General features: G+C 41.5%; 1 protein-coding gene across 1 annotated transcript in view; it reads left to right on the top strand.

Moving 5' to 3' along the window:
- The window catches only part of DIS3L2 (DIS3 like 3'-5' exoribonuclease 2), a 348511-nt gene that overhangs the window by 110843 nt on the left and 220389 nt on the right, over positions 1-17279 (top strand). The window contains exon 6 of the mRNA XM_049614679.1: positions 12892-13126. Coding sequence (XP_049470636.1) covers positions 12892-13126 — 235 coding nt within the window. The remainder of the gene's footprint in view (positions 1-12891; positions 13127-17279) is intronic.

Raw genomic sequence — 17279 nt, 5'->3', positions numbered from 1 at the left:
ATTTTTAAAGGGAGTTATATAGTTTTCCTTACTGCAGTCACAGATAAATAAAAAGAGGGAGACAGATCCTAGTGTTCTAAGTTGCTTGAAATCTGTTTTTGAGTTGGTGTGATCTAAGCCAGGAAAGAGTTTGCAGTGGCCTGTGAATGGTATATAATGGAAGGAATTGGCAGGTAAGATTAAAATGGTCAAATGCTCCTGGGTGGCTCAGTTGGTTGAGCGTCTGACTCTTGATTTTGGCTTAGGTCATGACCTCATGGTTCATGGGATCAGCCCCGCGTCAGGCTGTGATCTGTCAGTGCTGATGGCATGGAACCTGCTTGGGATTCTCTCTCATCCCCCCCTCCCTTCGTCCCTCCCCCACTCACACGTGCACGTATATTCTCTCAGTGGAGGGGCGCCTGGGTGGCTCAGTTGGTTAAGTGTCCAACTTCGGTTCAGGTCATGATCTCGCGGTTCTTGAGTTCGAGCCCTGCGTCGGGCTCTGTGCTGACAGCTCGAAGCCTGGAGCCTGCTTCGGATTCTGTGTCTCCCCCTCTCTGCCCCTTGCCCACTCAAACTCTTTCTTTCTTTCTCTCTCTCTCTCTCAAAAGTAAATGAACATTAAAAAAAAAAAAAAAAAGGTCAGTGGACCTTCAAAAGGTCTTTGCATGATAAGCCCCAAAACAGAGAATTAGTTTCTCTAGGGAAGAGAAATTTGTGGGAAATTTTTGAGCAATAAGGTAATTTAATCAATTTTTTAAAAATTTTGGAAATCTGTAGGCTGAGATGTGAGCATACCAGGGAATTTGTGGAGTTGTAAGAGCACTTTTAAAAAGACAAGTGAGGGGCGCCTGGGTGGCTCAGTCGGTTGAGCGTCCGACTTCGGCTCAGGTCACGATCTCGCGGTTCGTGAGTTCGAGCCCCGCGTCGGGCTCTGGGCTGATGGCTCAGAGCCCGGAGCCTGCTTCCAATTCTGTGTCTCCCTCTCTCTCTGGCCCTCCCCCGTTCATGCTCTGTCTCTCTCTGTTCCAAAAATAAATAAACGCTAAAAAAAAAAAAATAATAAAAAAAAAATAAAAAGACAAGTGAAGGATTGGGTTCAGCAGTTAGGAAGAGTCAAGTGTAGTTGTGAGGTTTTGAGGTTGCAAGGCCTGAAAGAAAGTGGTAATGGTGTTGGAAAGAAGAACAGGAAAAGGGAATGCTTTGAGGGGAAGGATGAGAGTGGTTTTGGATGTTTTGAGTGTAAGGTGATAGTGGCACATTAAGACGGGGATCGTGTTGGAGGCATTAGATTAGTTACCGTATTAAGTGCTGGGAATATAACAGTGAGCAAACAGACAACGTCCTTGCCTTTGGGGAGCTTGTGTTTTACTGGGAAAGACATAATAATGTGAATAAAACACTACGTGTAGCATGCTCAATAGCGGTAAGTGCTAAAGGGGAAAATAAATGAGATACATGTTTTGGGGATGGGGTTGAGATATTAAATAGGGCAACCAAAGAAGGCCTCGTCAAGAAGGTGACTTTAAGAAAGAGTGGCAGGAAGTGAGGGAGCTGTCTTGGGGGCCAGCAAATATGTGCCTAACGTGTTCAAGGAATAGCAAAGAGCTGAGGCAGAGAATAGTTGGAGATGAGGTCAGAGGGATCATGGGGTAGAGATATGGGTCAGGGAGGGCCTGTGTTTCAGTCAGTATTGGAGTTTTAGCTCTGATGGAGGTGGCAAGCCTTGGAGGATTTGGAGCAGAGAATTTGACACGATATGACTTACGTTTCATAGACTCACTCTGCTGTGTTGGGAACAGACTGGAAGGGTGTGAGCATAGAAACGGGGAGACCCCTTACGAGGCTGTTGTCCGTATTCAGGTGAGAGATGATGGAGCCTAAACTCGGGTGGTGGCCGTGGTGGCCACAAAGATAGAAGTGATAGGGTGAGCTAACAGATGTGATGGTGGTGGTGGTCGTGGTGGTGTGTGTGTGTGAGGTGGGGGGAGGGAGAGAGGGAGAGAGGGCAGGGAGGAAGGGAAGGAAGGAGGGATTGATCGATAACGGTAACAGGATTTTTTGCCCGAGTAACCAGTAGAATGGAAATAGTTTGTTCTGTTCCTGTTAACTAAATAAAAAGGTACTTTTGGATGAACCACCTTAGGCAAACAAAGTTCCCAGTAACACCTATGCCTTTAAGAATGTTTGTAATAGGTCTCTAAAATGATATGTCTCTGGTCATATTTTATAACGAAAGAAGCTTATTGGCAAGCCTTGTCAAGAACTCCCTGTGGAAATATCAATTGCTTTTCTTGGCTCCAAGGTATTTCCTGAACAGTGTATTATACTGTGTCCCAAGTGTGCCATTAAGGGATTTGAAAGTTTGCTAAAACATGTGTGGCAAGTGAGTGCTGTCACTTAAGCCCAGCCAGAGGAGCCAAAAAATGAAAAGCAGCTCGTAGGTGGACTTTGTGACACGCGTTAGCTCTGAATCGGAGGCTCAGGTAGGAGGATAGGCAGGGCGTTACGTCCCGTCCCGCGCACAGAGCCTTTCAGCTGACCCTGTTGTAAACAGCCCATTCAGCAGAAATGGCTTGTAGACATAGGTATGTGTAAATCTTTTGGAAAAACTCCATTATAGCAAGTTGATAGCAACCCTCTGCCCTGGGGGAATGTAATAGAATTTATTCACTTGGAATAGAACTTTCCAGTGCTAATATGGACTTGTTCTTTTTGTAAGAGGTGATATAGCACTTTTCAAAGATGGCTTTTATGTTTAAGGAAGGGTTTTTCTTTATCAGTCAACAGGAAAACTATGAAATGTTTCACGCTTAGAGTTTGGGTAAGCTAGCATGATGAAAATGTTTCTTGGCATTTTTATTTAGGATTCCGCTGGAATTGTTTCATTACAGGAATTCTTTCTGTTGTTCCCCAGTTTTGAAATACATCATATTAATTATAAAAGGAAGGGAAAGAAACATCGAATCAATATCAAACAGTTTATGAAGTGACTAGTTTCTTGGTTCTGGTGACTTTGAGTTGCGCTTTGCAGTTGATTACTTTATAGCTCGGTGCAGATGTTTTCCACCCCCTTTCTGAGGGATGGATTTGTACTTTCACAACTCTGCAGCAATCAGGAAATGCCCAGATCTGGGCCTTTTCTCTTTTTTTATCAGGCATTCACAATTTTTCTTGCCAAAACTATTGTTTACAAATTGGGGAATGGTGAACTTTATGGTTACATTTGAGTTTACATTGAAACTGGAGTTGTAATATTGATTGGGTGATTGATCGATTGATTGAAAGAGTGTGTGCGTGAGCTGGGGAGGGGCAGAGGGAGAGGGAGAGAGAATCTTAAGCAGACTCCACGCCCAGTGCAGAGCCCGATGCCGGGCTCCGTCCCACAACCATGAGGTTATGGCCTGAGCCGAAATCAAAGAGTCAGATGCTTAACCCACGGAGCCACCCGGGGGCCCCAAAACAGGAGCTGTCATTTAGATATGAAGGCTTAGAATTATTTAAAAATTTTTAAATATTTATTTATTTTGGAGGGAGGGAGGGAGAGAGAGAGAGAGAGAGAGAGAGAGAGGGAGAGCACAAGGTGGGGGGGGGGGGGGGGGGGGGGGGGGCAGAGGATCCGAAGCTGGCTCTGCGCTGACAGCAGAGAGCCCGATGTGGGGCTCAGACTTGAACTGTGAGATCATGAGCTGAACTGAAGTTGGATGCTTAGCCAACTGAGCCATTCCAGGCGCCACTAGAATTATTTTAGAAAAGTGCATTTATTTAAATGTCTTCCAATTTTATTCATTTGCATTTGGGTCTGTATTTGTATTTTCTTTTTATGGTGATTAAGTTTCAATTGTGGTAAAGTAACTGGTGACTTTTTCCTGGCTTCTAGACAGTGTGTTAATGGAGGGCAGTGCAGTCTTGTGCAGTGTCGTTTAGATAGGCATCTGAATTTCGCTGGTTCTTGCTGCTTGGTAGTTATTTTATTCACTTCTTGTCATTTTTTTTTTTTTTAGAACGCTTCTTTTATAATTGATTTAAGCCTTTCTCATTCTCTTCAGAAGAAAGAAAACCAATATTTATCGAGCATGTTTTAAATGCCAAGCGTTTTGGTAGCCTCTGGGGAATATAAGAAATGAATGTGGCGTGGTTTGCTGTCTGGTGGAAAAGCTAAATATGCAAACAAATAAATGGAATATAGCCTGATCAAGAAATCTTACAAATGAAAGAATAGTTAAGGAATAACAGCGAAGCAAAGCAAAAAAATAGAAAATTTCTTAGGGAGGTTACCCACAGAAGCATTCACAGAAGAGCTGGATCTTGAATTTTGGGTATTTTCTGGCAGGCAAAAGATGTAGAGGCATTTCCTGCAGTGGATGTTAGTGGTAGGAGCTATGTGTGCAAAGCTCACTCTGAATCTGTTGGCGGGAAATCTCCCATGGGAGTGAGTGTCCAAGACTAAGGATACTGGACACAGAGCCCTAGATCTGTGTGCATGTCACAGCTTTGCCATTTAGAGCTGTGGGACTGTGACATGTCTGACCCTATTTTTGCCCTCTGAGATAGACATAGTTACTGTCCTGTGTATCACCCAGGGTCATTGTGGGGATCAAATCAGTTAATATGTGAAATGCACAGGGAAGATTGTGCATTAAGAAAATGACAAATGACAATAAAAGCCTTAGTGTTTAGCATATTCATAAGTATTTAAATTCTCTCTGCTTCACTAGCTCCTGTTCCTTGTTGAACCCCCTTTATTTGAGTCTTTTCTCAGGGCTCTATTCTCCACTTGTCAGTTGACACTTGGTTGGTCCTGGGGCAGCTTTGGTTAATTGTCAGTCCCCTGTGTTTAATTTCTTCCAGTACACTCTTCCCATCCCCACACCTACATTTCCAGCTGCCATCTGGATGTCCTCACCACCTTGGACATTTTGGGTGTAAAGGCTAAATTTGTTTTTCCCTTAAACAAATATTAAGCTCCAGACACCTGTCCCAAGAGCTTTTCATAAATTATCTCAGTTCCATAATAACCTTCTAATACTGGATACTCTTGTCCTCATTTTAAAGATTAAAAAAAAAAAAAAAAACAAAACCCAAACAACCATCCTGAGATTCAAAGAGATTAAATAGTCTCTTAAACACTGAGAACACACTGAGGGTTGATGGGGGCTGGGGGAGAGGGGAAAGTGGGTGATGGGCATTGAGGAGGGCACCTGTTGGGATGAGCACTGGGTGTTGTCTGGAAGCCAATTTGACAATACATTATATTTAATATTAAAAAAAGAGATTAAATAACTTTCCCAAAGTGGTATAGCTAGTAAGTGGCAGAGTGTGATGTGAACCCAGTAGTGTTGACTAGAGTTCCTGCTTTTAACCACTTTTCCTGACTTCCCCACTTCACAAACTTTATGGTAAAGACCCGACTCATTCGATTGGCATTTAGGGCTTTTCATGTATGCTTTTTCATCCTTCTTTCTCACTCTTACGTACATTGTCACCATTACTTGCCTTTACTAACGGAAAATTGCACCTTCTTATCTCCTTGCTTTTGCATAAATGTCCTTTCCCAGTGTGGTCTTGTCTTTTTCCATGGGTTCACCTATCAAATCTGGAGGGAGGCAGGACAACATATTGTAATAAGCCTGCACAGGAATCGAATGGGTCTGTTTTCTACTTTGCTGCACAGTTCTGATGTGTTCTACAAAAGGCTGGACAGTTTCCATTCAGACCAGCAGTATAGTGCTGTACATTCTTGCTAATAACATTTGATATTGTCAGGATTTTCAGTTTTTGCCTACCCGTGGCTTTGTAGTGACATCTCATTGTGGTTGTTTTTTTTTAAATTTTTTAAAATGTTAATTTATTTTTGAGGGAAACAGAGACAGAGCATGAGCAGGGGAGGGGCAGAGAGAGGGGAGACACAGAATCCGAAGCAGGCTCCAGGCTCTGAGTTGTCAGCACAGAGCCCGACGCAGGGCTTGAACACAAGAACCGTGAGATCATGACCTGAGTTAGACGCTTAACAGACTGAGCCACCCAGGCGCCCCTCTGATGACTAACGAGGCTGAGCACCTTTCCATCTTTACTGGCTGGTTAACATTTCTGTCTTGTAAAGTGCCTTTAAGCCTTTTCCCCATTTCTCTGTTGGATTTTCTGTCTTTCATTGATCTGTAGGAGCTTTTTATGTTCTGGATATGAGCGTATCTATGGCTTATCTTTAACAAATATTTTTAGTGTTATCTTAGAATAGAAGGAAAAATTTTATTTTACTGGAGTTTAATTTATCATTATTTTTTAAGGCAGTGCTTTTGTGTCTGTCTAGTATGTATTTCCCTATATATTTTCTCAGGTAGTGTTTCCTAAAATTCTGCCAGTCTTTTATAGGTGCTTCTTCCTTAGTCATTTTCTACTTACATAATTGCATAGGGTCTCTGATTTGGCAGACATTCTTGTGTTCGAAGTTGGGGGATTCTACAAAGAATCCTTTGTATTGCCGTTCCTTTGCTAAACAGGGCTTATGTTCCTCTTAAAGTACAGAAGTCATGATGCACCCATCCTCTTTTCTAAAAGGTGTGTCTCCTTCTCTCTTGTGTCTCTGAACTCAAGATTCTGGGCTTAGGCCTCTTCCTTTCCTTTCAATAGTAAGCTTCTCATAGGCTTCCCTTAATTTCATTCTAAGAGTTATCAGGCCTCCTCCCTGGTACTGCTGAAGAGGCCAGATTACTGCTGTCCATCCCCCAGAGCATAAGGATTGTAGCCTGATGGAGAAAGGGGATCGTCTGGTCCTCTCATCGCACTGCCACACCATTCTGTCACCCAATTTTACATCCCAAAAGGAGACGATAGGTAGATGACAGACTTACCCTTGGTCAAGCTGACTGCAGGGTATCTCTGACAAATATTTCTGTGTGCATGTGTGTGCGCATTTGTGTTTGGGAAGGAGGGTTTCAGGAATTCAAAATTAAAAAGTATTGTAGAGTGCTGTTGTTTCTTGAGCATTTTTAGTAGCTTCAAGTGACACTTTTATTTCAGAGCCATATGCCCCAGTTGATATCTGCCTGTATTTTCCTTGTTTATTTTTGTTAGCAGGGTTTATGTGATGCTCATCCTACCCTGTTCATGGAACAAGACAGAGAAAAAGTTCTGTGTGACCCAGTGATTTGCTTCCCTCACTGATCCGTTTCTGTCCTGTCCTCCAGAGACTAGACTAAACCTCCAAGGGAGAATAACCCCAGTTGCAGCATGCACTGGGAGTAAGACGTACAGTCAGCTGCCTCACCCTCGGGTCTGTGGAGGAACCCAGAGGAGTTTTTAAAGTCCTCAGTTCACCAGGTCAGTGATATATCCATTTTCTTCAGGGCCCCCCTCTTTCACTCTGAGCCCAGAGCTCCAAAATATTCATCAGCCTGGACTGGTGGCCTTCGGCACCAGACCCTTGACTCTCCCTACCTGTGCTTTCTTACAGAGTTTTTTCTGTCTACTTAGATGTGTATTTTTCTGTGGAGGAAGGGTTTACAGCTTTCATCGGATTCTCGGAGGGATCTGCTAAAGGTCAAAGCTGAAAACCACTGAGTGGGACTTTTCAACATTTTCAAGGTCAATCCCACAGAAGAAGTGCTCTTACTTTACAGATCTAAGGAAAACTGGGCTACTGGTTTCTGACCCACATACTCTTGTGTCTGGAAACCATTGTGAAAGTTCTTTTGCATCCTGATCATATTTTATACTCATTTTTTCAACCCATTTACCCATCTGTTTGGTGATCAAATATGGAGCACCTAGAATGATTCTGCAAGTTGCTATAGAATATACAAAGATATATAAGATACAACTGGTAAGCATGTGAGGTAATGGATCATGCTAATCATATATGTACATAGCACTAACATAGTGAAGAAATGGCAAAGTGCCATAGAGGTACATATAATTGCTTTGAGACTTCAAAACAGGGAGAGATTACTCTTGCCTGGGGCAGGTAGTGGGGAGGAACTGGGGAGACTGTGCAGTGGACTCTGGCTTATAGAAAACCAAGCCAATTGGACGAAGCCTTGGGAGACAGATTTTAGATATGTGGAGATGTTAGATGCAGTGTGCCACCTCCTGTTCTTTGTCCACTCAAATTAGATTGGGCATACCCTGTGTCAGGCCTAGCCACGCTCACTTCACGGAGTTTTACAGTTTATCAGAGAAGGTAGACTCCGAACAAGTTCTTTCCTAATCAGCTGCTGTATTCATTCAATGAACATATATCTGAGTGGCTACGAATTGCTCTTCTCAACTCTTGCAATATAGCAGTGAATAAAATAGACTCTGTGCTCATGAAACCTACATTTTAGTTGGGAGACAGGAAGTACCTAAGCATGTAATATATTGCCAAGTAGGGATAAGTACAGTGATGAAAAATAAAGCAGGGCAAGAGGATAGAATAATGACAGCCAGGTGGGGCTGTTTCAGTTAACGTGATCGGGGAAGGCCTCTCTAAGAGAAGGACATTTGGGGAGAGATGTGAACAAAACGAAGAGATTGAGACCTAAGAATAGCTGGGCACAGAGTTTTCTAGGTTGAGGGAATGGCAATGCAAAAGCCTCAGGATGGATGGTTTTAGTGTTCTGGGAATAGCAAGAAGATCTCTAGGATTGGAGTGTAATTTGCAAGGAAGAAGTTATAGAAAATGAGACTGGAACAGTAACAGGGGCCTGGTTTGACAAGGCCTTGTGGCATGATAATGGAATGGTGTTAGAAGCCATTGGGAGAATGACATGATCTGATTTATGTTTTAAATTTTTTTAAATGTTTGTTTATTTTTTGGGGGAGAGAGAGAGAGCAAGTGAGGGAGAGGCAGAGAGAGAGAGGGAGACACAGTATCCACAGCAGGTTCCAGGCTCCAAGCTGTCAGCACAGAGCCCGATGTGGGGCTTGAACCCATGAGCCGTGAGATCATGACCTGAGCTGAAGTCGGACGCTCAGCCGACGAAGCCACCCAGGAACTCCCTGATTTATGTTTTAAGAGCATCACTGTAACTGCTTTGGTCCAAAACGGAAATCAGGAGACTGGTTATCACAGTAGTTCAGCAAGGAGATAAAGGTTGCTTGTGCAGTAGCAGTGTAAATGTCAAGAAGAGATATTTGAAAGGAAGGACCAGCGGGCTCTTCTGATGGATTGGATGTGGGGCATGAGAGGAAGGTGACATGGTCTGGTGCCATCTGCTGAGAGAGCAAATGCTGGGAGAGGAGTGGGTTCTAGTGGGGACCAAGGGTTGGCTTTCTCGTTTCTCAGGTGCCAACAAATATCCATTGATAATCATTTCCTAAATCCATTATTTCAATAGGGATGGCAAAATGTGATATTGAATGTCTTTCCTTCCTTCTTAACTAGCTGAAACTCTTCAGTCAAGAAGAACCTTACTTCATCAATTATTTGGTTAACCTGAGGTAGGTTGTACAGGAAAGGGGATAAATGCTTAAGGTTGACCAGTGAGAGCTTTTTCATGGTGATTCCTGAGTTTTTTAGATAAGATCCTAGTAGCCTTTGATAGCTTCCTTATTTTCCTGGTATGACAAGATGTTCCAGGTTCATCTTATCTATTTTCTGCTCCAGACTTGAATTAGCCATTTCTCTCAGGGTCCTGCAACCCTCACTCTTAACCAGTGTGTGATATGGAGTAGTTTTAGAGTGTCTTTTTTATCCTGTGGTCTTATGATGATCTTTAAAAAAAAAAAAAAAAAATTTTTTTAATGTTTATTTATTTTTGAGAGATGGAGAAAGACAGAGCATGAGTGGGGGAGGGGCAGAGAGAGAGGGAGACACAGAATCCGAAGCAGGCTCCAGGCTCTGAGCTGTCAGCACAGAGCCCAAGCCGGGGCTCAAACCCATGGACTGGGGGGTCATGACCTGAGCTGAAGTTGACGCTTAACTGCCTGAGCCACCCAGGCGCCCCAATCTTTTACATTTTTAAAGAATGTATTTCTGTTCTTTCATGTGCTGGCATAACAAAATAGAATAAAAATACTTCTAAATACAGGATATTAATTTATATTTTTACTACATATTTTCGAATGACTTGATTCATGAAGTCCTGCCTCTGTACAACATTTTTGATACAGTAACTCAAAAGTAAATTTAGTGCCTAAAATACTAATTCTTAAATGTAGCTAATCTAAACCATGGAGATTGTCATAAAGTCAGAACCAGGCTCTGGTTTTAAAATGTGCTATACAATCAGGCTTGGCATACTGTGGTTATTGCTTTCCCCTGATCTCCTCTTCGCATTGACTTTTATTTGAACCTTTTACTTTTGAGCCAAAGCATAATCCTTTCTTTTTCTTATGGATCATTAGTTTTATTTATTTTTTAATATGAAATGTATTGTCAGATTGGTTTCCATACAACACCCAGTGCTCATCCCAACAGGTGCCCTCCTCAATACCCATCTCCCACCCCCCATCAACCCTCAGTTTGTTCTCAGTTTTTAAGAGTCGACCCTATGACCCAGCAATAGCACTGCTAGGAATTTACCCAAGGGATACAGGAGTGCTGATGCATAGGGGCACCTGTACCCCAATGTTTATAGCAGCACTTTCAACAATAGCCAAATTATGGAAAGAGCCTAAATGTCCATCAACTGATGAATGGATAAAGAAATTGTGGTCCATATACACAATGGAATACTACGTGGCAATGAGAAAGAATGAAATATGGCCTTTTGTAGCAATGTGGATGGAACTGGAGAGTGTAATGCTAAGTGAAATAAGCCATACAGAGAAAGACAGATATCATATGTTTTCACTCTTATGTGGATCCTGAGAAACTTAACAGAAGACCATGGGGGAGGGGAAGGAGAAAAAAAAAAAGGGAGGGAGCCAAACCATAAAAGCATAATTCTTAATAGCAGAATCATGGCAATTACAGAATTGTTATGTTTTGCGCGCGCACACACACACACGCACACACACACATACATACATATGGAAAAAGACTACTTTTCGTTGTAGGATAGTTAAGCATTCAAAGTTGATAATGTCAGAATTCTGATTCCCCTTGTAAGATTTTCTTCATGGCCTGTGGGAACCAAATCCTTTGTGAAACCATGAGTGGCAGAAATAAATACATAATGGAAACTAAAAGCACGGATTCTTAGCTTAACATCTTCCCAGAAGACTATATGCTACCAGCGAGTCTAACTCTAGCACGCCAGTCATTCTCTCTCTCTGAGAGAAATTATGTGTGGGAATGGTGCAGAAAAAACAATAGATCAGCGATCCTGTTGTAGCCACCATGCTTTAGACCCAGAGTGTGCACACATACCTCCTGCCTGTGCTTTGGGCTGTTCTGACAATGCTCAAGGGTGTAAATTCTTTGAGGATGGTCAGGGGCAGATCTTCCCGTTACTGAATTTGCCAGACACAGATGTCAAGTTCTTTTTCTTCCCTAACTTGTCAGCAAATTCTGTTTTTTGAATGATCTACGTTGGGTCAGTTATGAAAACCGGACTTATGTGATAAGCGGAGTTGGGTTTATGATTGTATATTAATTTAAAGACCTAACTATGGCTTTACTCTTATGTTCTCATGCAGTAAGAGGCCTAAGGGGATCTTTTTAGAGATTTCTGGCCTAACCAGCTGATTTTTTTTCTTTTAGTATCAAAGAAAAGGAACCTTCAAACTTCTCATAATGAAATAATGAACAAATGGATGAATGAAAGAATGAACAAATGATTGAATGAATCTGACAACAGTCAAAACATGGCAAGACTTGAAAGAAAATTTCATTAAATATATTCAGAAATTTGGAATCAAGAAAATGCTATTAAAGGGCACAATTTTACTCTGGAAAATTATTGCTTACACGTTTTTCTGTTACCGCATTTTCTTGAAGTCACTTTTTTAAAAACTTGGGAATATATTCTTAGAATCTTTATTCTGATTGTGAATACCTTTGTAGTATTTTACTTTGATTTTCTGGCTGAAGATAATATTCATTGGGGATGGTTATGTTGTTAATTGGAATCTGTGACATGACAATGTTTTGGGAAAGATTTCTTTTAATAGCTTTCTCTGCCTTGTATAAAACAAAGACCCCTTATTTATATGATCTTTGTGTGGTCTAATTCAGATGTTAATCTGGCTTGTTGAAGGCAGGCATCTAACTTGAAACTTTAAGTTTAAACTCAGAAAAATATTAGACCTCTCAAATATAAACACATTGAGAAACTGCTACAGAAATCCATAGAAATCAAAGTACTGACATATGACTGTTATGTGACAAATTCATTAAGTGGATTAGTATCTGGACTCTTCTTCTGTTTGCTTTACTCCTTTTCTTTTTTTTGAAAATATTGTCATGTAATGCTTCCTTAGTTCTATAAATATCCATCAGTTGTGTGCTTTGTATACTGATTTCAAGCCTCAAAATGGAGAATTAAGAGTTTACATTTTTTATGAGAACATTTATAAACTCTTATTTACAGTTAATTTTGTTTTTTTCCATTTCACCTTATATTCTTGTGGCTTCATTTGGGAGCACAGTAACATACTATGTTGAGTTCTTTTATCACCTCTGAAGATATTCATTGATCCCTTGTGATGAACCCTTGTGAAGCAGCATAGTCCTTGTGGTATTCAGGGCCTCTGATGAGGGGATGAAAATGTACATCAGAAAAATGAGGAGTAGATATGACATTAATCTTGGGCATCTTGAGGAGCTGAGTGCCACCCTGGCATTGCTGAATTGATCATTTCCATAAAGTGGTCCGTGTACCTGGAAAATAAATATTTTTTTTCAGGCTACATGGCGAGTGTCCATTGCTTTGAGCTTCTGAATGTGCAGTTTTTTTCCTTCAGAAAGGAAAATGAAAAAAGCTAAATCTGTTATTTCCTGTTCTTCCCTCCAGTGATTTAGCAGAACTTTTCTATTTTCTTCAGGTAATTAAACCAGAGAGCAATGACAAAGAAACAGAAGGTACCGATGAATTAGATCTCCCTGAAGAGCTCTGTGGAAGCCATCTCCCGCAGCAGTCCGTGAAAGGCTATAATGACAGTCCTGATGTCATTATAGAGGCTCAGTTTGATGACAGCGACTCGGAAGATGGACATGGCAACACACAGAATGTTCTGGTTGATGGTGTTCAGAAACTCTCAGTTTGTGTTCATGACAAAGGTGAGTACTGGATTGCTGCCTGACATTTTATTTTACACTAACCTGATTGTTTTCAGTTTTGGGAGTCTCTCTGTGCTACAGACCTAATCACGTGGTACATTTGGGACCTTCCCAATTTCTAACCAGTGGCAGCTTTTAGGACAGCTTCTGGCTGCTGGTTCCTGTGGTTAGTGGTTGCTGTTGTCCTTTCCTAATGGGTCTTGGGTTGTATTGATAGCCAACCTTGACATTTCCTGTGATGTGCCCAGTCCACCCCTGTGGCTCATATGAACAGAATCAAACTGATCTTTCAAATCTAAAAAAGCACTTCATTTTGCCCTTCATTTTGCTTTAACTCAGTATCTTTTTGTCATTGGTGGTGGGACCGGATCACCTTAAATTTGATAAGTAGATTATCTTTTCAAAGTGTTTTGATTCTAAACCTTGAAAAAACCCAGTCTTATTGTCTCTAATCAAAATCTAAGCCATGTGTCCTCCGGATGCAGAAGAAAGCAGTTGCAAACACATTGGGGGAGAGCCATGACCAAGGGCCTAGCTGACTCTAGGAGACTAAAGGGAAAGTAGCCCCTCCCCCCCCCAAATTGGAATATTTTACTGGATAGATGTCTAAGACATTTTAAATACGGGGAGTATATTTTCCAGCCAAATTGAGTTCTATCTGTACTATGAAATGGAAATGATTGACCTGGCTAGGCCAACTAGATTGTGAGGTGGTTTTTTTTTTTGTTTTGTTTTGTTTTGTTTTTTTTCATCAGGAAGAGGTTTCTGGCACAGTCCCCTTGAAAGGCTAGAAGAAATGCCAGAAGATTACTAAAAGAGGATGTTTTATGGACACCTTGTGATAGGGACTGGTGAGCATATCTCACTGACATCCTGAAGTAAGCTGGAGGTGATTTCAGGAAGTGACCGCATAAGGATCACCCTGTCTCTTCACTGCTGATGAGGTAGTGACGTGGGGTGGTGAGCATTTTCTGAAAACATGCCTAGCTTTTTGGTGCCAAGTGCTGTTCATTCAGAAGGACTTTCCAACTGTGAAATTCCTTTTGGATGAAGAGACTACTGCAGTGGCCCACCAGGTACACTGACCTGAGGCACCCAGGTTCCTTTTGTTTTGTGGCTTGCTTAGTTAACTAGTGATTTACTGTTCAAGACCCAGCCAATTTCGGTTGGATGTTGTTCCTTGCGATTTCATTCTTCTGGTGTTTTTTTTCTTCCTTTAAAACCGGTTGGATACCGTGACCCTCTTCTGAGAGTGCATTTGTATAGTAACGACGTCAGTACTGTGAGTCATGTCCTCTCTATGAGAAGAGAGGGAAATAACCAGGACTCCAGATAGCTAAATTCTCCGTCAACAAGATCACCAAGGGAGAGAGATACTTGCAGGACAAGGCCAGGCAAAGGAGCACTTGAAAACTTATTTAGTATTTGGTCCAAAACTACTTCATGGAAACCTAGCTCTGGTGATTGGACTTGGCAGACCTCAGGAGCCTCTTTTCCCCTGGGCTCCAAGTTGAAGGGAGAAGATGCCTTGATTTCTTATTAGTGGTTCGTACCAATACAAAGGCAAGGAAGTGTTGGTGGATGGGAGTGATGACAGAGTTGATGTCAGGGTGGATGCTAATAACCTACTTTGCCCTTTGTTTGGGAAATTCTAATGCCAGACTTGTTCTTGATTTGTCCTCTGTTGTAATTCCCCTCCTTCTCTCTTATAGGTAAATATCACTGAACCCTTTACATGTCTACTGTATGCATGTTTTTTCCTTACTCTTTTTATGGTTTTCCTACCTTACTGTTGTTTATATTGCTTCCTTACTAGGCCTGACTGAGGGAATGGCCTTAATCCTTCCCACAGTATGTGGTACAAATTTTTCTTTCCTTCTAGCCTCTAAATAGAGAGATTGTGAAACCACATGGCTGTTTCTCATTTCTTGCCCTCTTGATATTTAGGAAAATGGCAATTTGCTCTTTTAAAAATCACGGTGTTTTTTAGGATATTTCAACCAGCTTCTCTTCTCTGGATAACATAAAATCTGGTTACAGTTAGGATGTTAGTACTTTTTGCACCATTTAAGGTTTTGAAATTTGCTGTTGAAACAAACCATAACCTTAAGAACATCATAAACTTTTCCTAAGACTTCTAGAAAGGTTCTTTGCTTTGTGCGTAATTGCAAACGGTTATTAATCTTAGTTCACACTTGTGTTCCAAAGAGCGTTTTTTATTTGTTTATTTTTGTTTTAATCTCACGTTTCTTTTATCTAAAACAGACGTTACCTGTTGCATGTGTCCACAGTGTATATCCCTGTGTGCCCAGGAAACATTCCTGTCTTTGCTGTAACTACCAGTTTCTCTGGTAAGTGCGCAGAGAGCCCGAGGGTCTGCCACAAAAGTCTATTGTTGCATGAAGAAAAAAAGTTTCTCTGGGCACCTCAGACCTGACCAGTAGTTTCTTCTAGGAAGACAGCATGGATAGGCATCACCCTCAGCCCCTGAGAGAGAGTGGGCCAATGAGCTGGGCCCCTTTCGTAGGTCCAGCCCCACAGGCTCCCAAGGCTCAGCTTTTGCCGCTTTCCAGACAGCAACTTTGTTGTCGGCACAGAAATCTGCCATCTGGGTAGAGACTGGGGGCAACCCAAATAAATTTTCCTTGTTATCAGATATTTGGGTAATGGTTGCCTGGTTAGCAAACTCCAAAGGATAAAAATCATGATGGCCAAGTGATACCATAGCTCTGCATCTTTCATCCTCAGGAATTTGAAGAGCAGTTTTGGCCTCTGAATCTTCGTGCTCACGACCTCATCAGGTTTGATGTACATTTCCTGTCCTCTGTCCTTGCTGGGTCTGCCCGAGATCTTGTTCAGTTTTCTGGTCTGGAGACAAGCCTCTACCAGTACCCTGATGACTGAACATGGGCTTGAATGTAGAGCCAGTGACCCTTTCACTTGTCTTCTGTCTCCTGGCCACCTCCAGCTCTTTTCTGGAGGAAGAATGTGCATGGAATCCTTGATCCCTTTTGAGAGTTGAATCTTACTACTCCTTCTCGGGCCTGCCCCAGTTGGCTTCGGGATCAGGATGAGACCTTTTTTCTCACTTAAGGTTCGTCTCCTTCCAGTGACACGCCCGTTCAGTGCCTCTGTTTAAGTCCCATTCCCTTGGATGAAAAGTGACTGTATTTCCCTTTGGGTAAGAAAAGAGGACCCATATGATTATTCTCTTGTGGTACTTCTGGGTTATTTAAATACCAAGAACCCATTCTTCGAATCCATTCTTTGTTGGAGCTAAATTTCTTCTGTTTCCAGGTTCTGAGATCGCATCTTCCCTAAATGATAATTAGTGCAACTAGAAGGCAGTCAGGTTTAGTTCAGAAATTATATCAAAAATTAAATATACTTTCCCGTCAACCACAATTTGGGACAATGTTTTGAAATCTCATTTTAAAAAAGGTAAAGCCATATCCAGACCTGTGTTAGAAGGGTACAGTGGAATTTTGGCTTCTCTGTCTTTTAGACTCAGTGGGCAATGCAGTCCTATCAGGTGTGATTCAGGTAGAGGCATTTGGTCAGGACCTAGAATGTCTAAGGCCCAAATCCTGTGCTAGACTAGCCATTCCTCCCTGTGAAGTCCCCAAAAGAAATATAGGCACAAAGGATATATATTCTGCAAGGCAGAGAAGCAGTTCTTTATTAATTGAGGCTTTGACCCAAGCCAGAATGATTTTAGCAGTCTACACCTCCACCAGCAGTGCCTGAGACTTCTTACATCATCTCATTCCTGCCAACAGCCAGAATTATCCAGCTTTCTAGTTTTTGTAATCTAGATTACGTTCTGCAGATTGCCCTTCTATATCATTTGCCTATTGTTCTATCAGGGTTACTGTTCTCTTGTTGATTTGTAGGAATTTCTGATTTATTCTCTATAATAATCACATTTCCATTTTTGGCATTACAAATATCTTCTGCCATTCTGTCATTTAGTCATTTCTCCACTAACCTTGTGATGTCTTTTATTGAACAAAACCCTTAATTTTAATGTGATAGAATTAATTGTGTAGTTTATGGGTTTTTAAGTTTTTCCCTATTCTTAGTTCAAACAGATGTTCTCCAGTATAATCTTTTTTTAACTCCATAGTTTTGCCATTTGTTTAACTTTATAATG

Source organism: Panthera uncia (assembly GCF_023721935.1).
Source record: "Panthera uncia isolate 11264 chromosome C1 unlocalized genomic scaffold, Puncia_PCG_1.0 HiC_scaffold_3, whole genome shotgun sequence".
Classification (NCBI taxonomy): domain Eukaryota; kingdom Metazoa; phylum Chordata; class Mammalia; order Carnivora; family Felidae; genus Panthera; species Panthera uncia.
The sequence above is the reverse complement of the archived record's forward strand: the minus strand, read 5'-3'. Positions and strand labels throughout refer to the sequence as shown.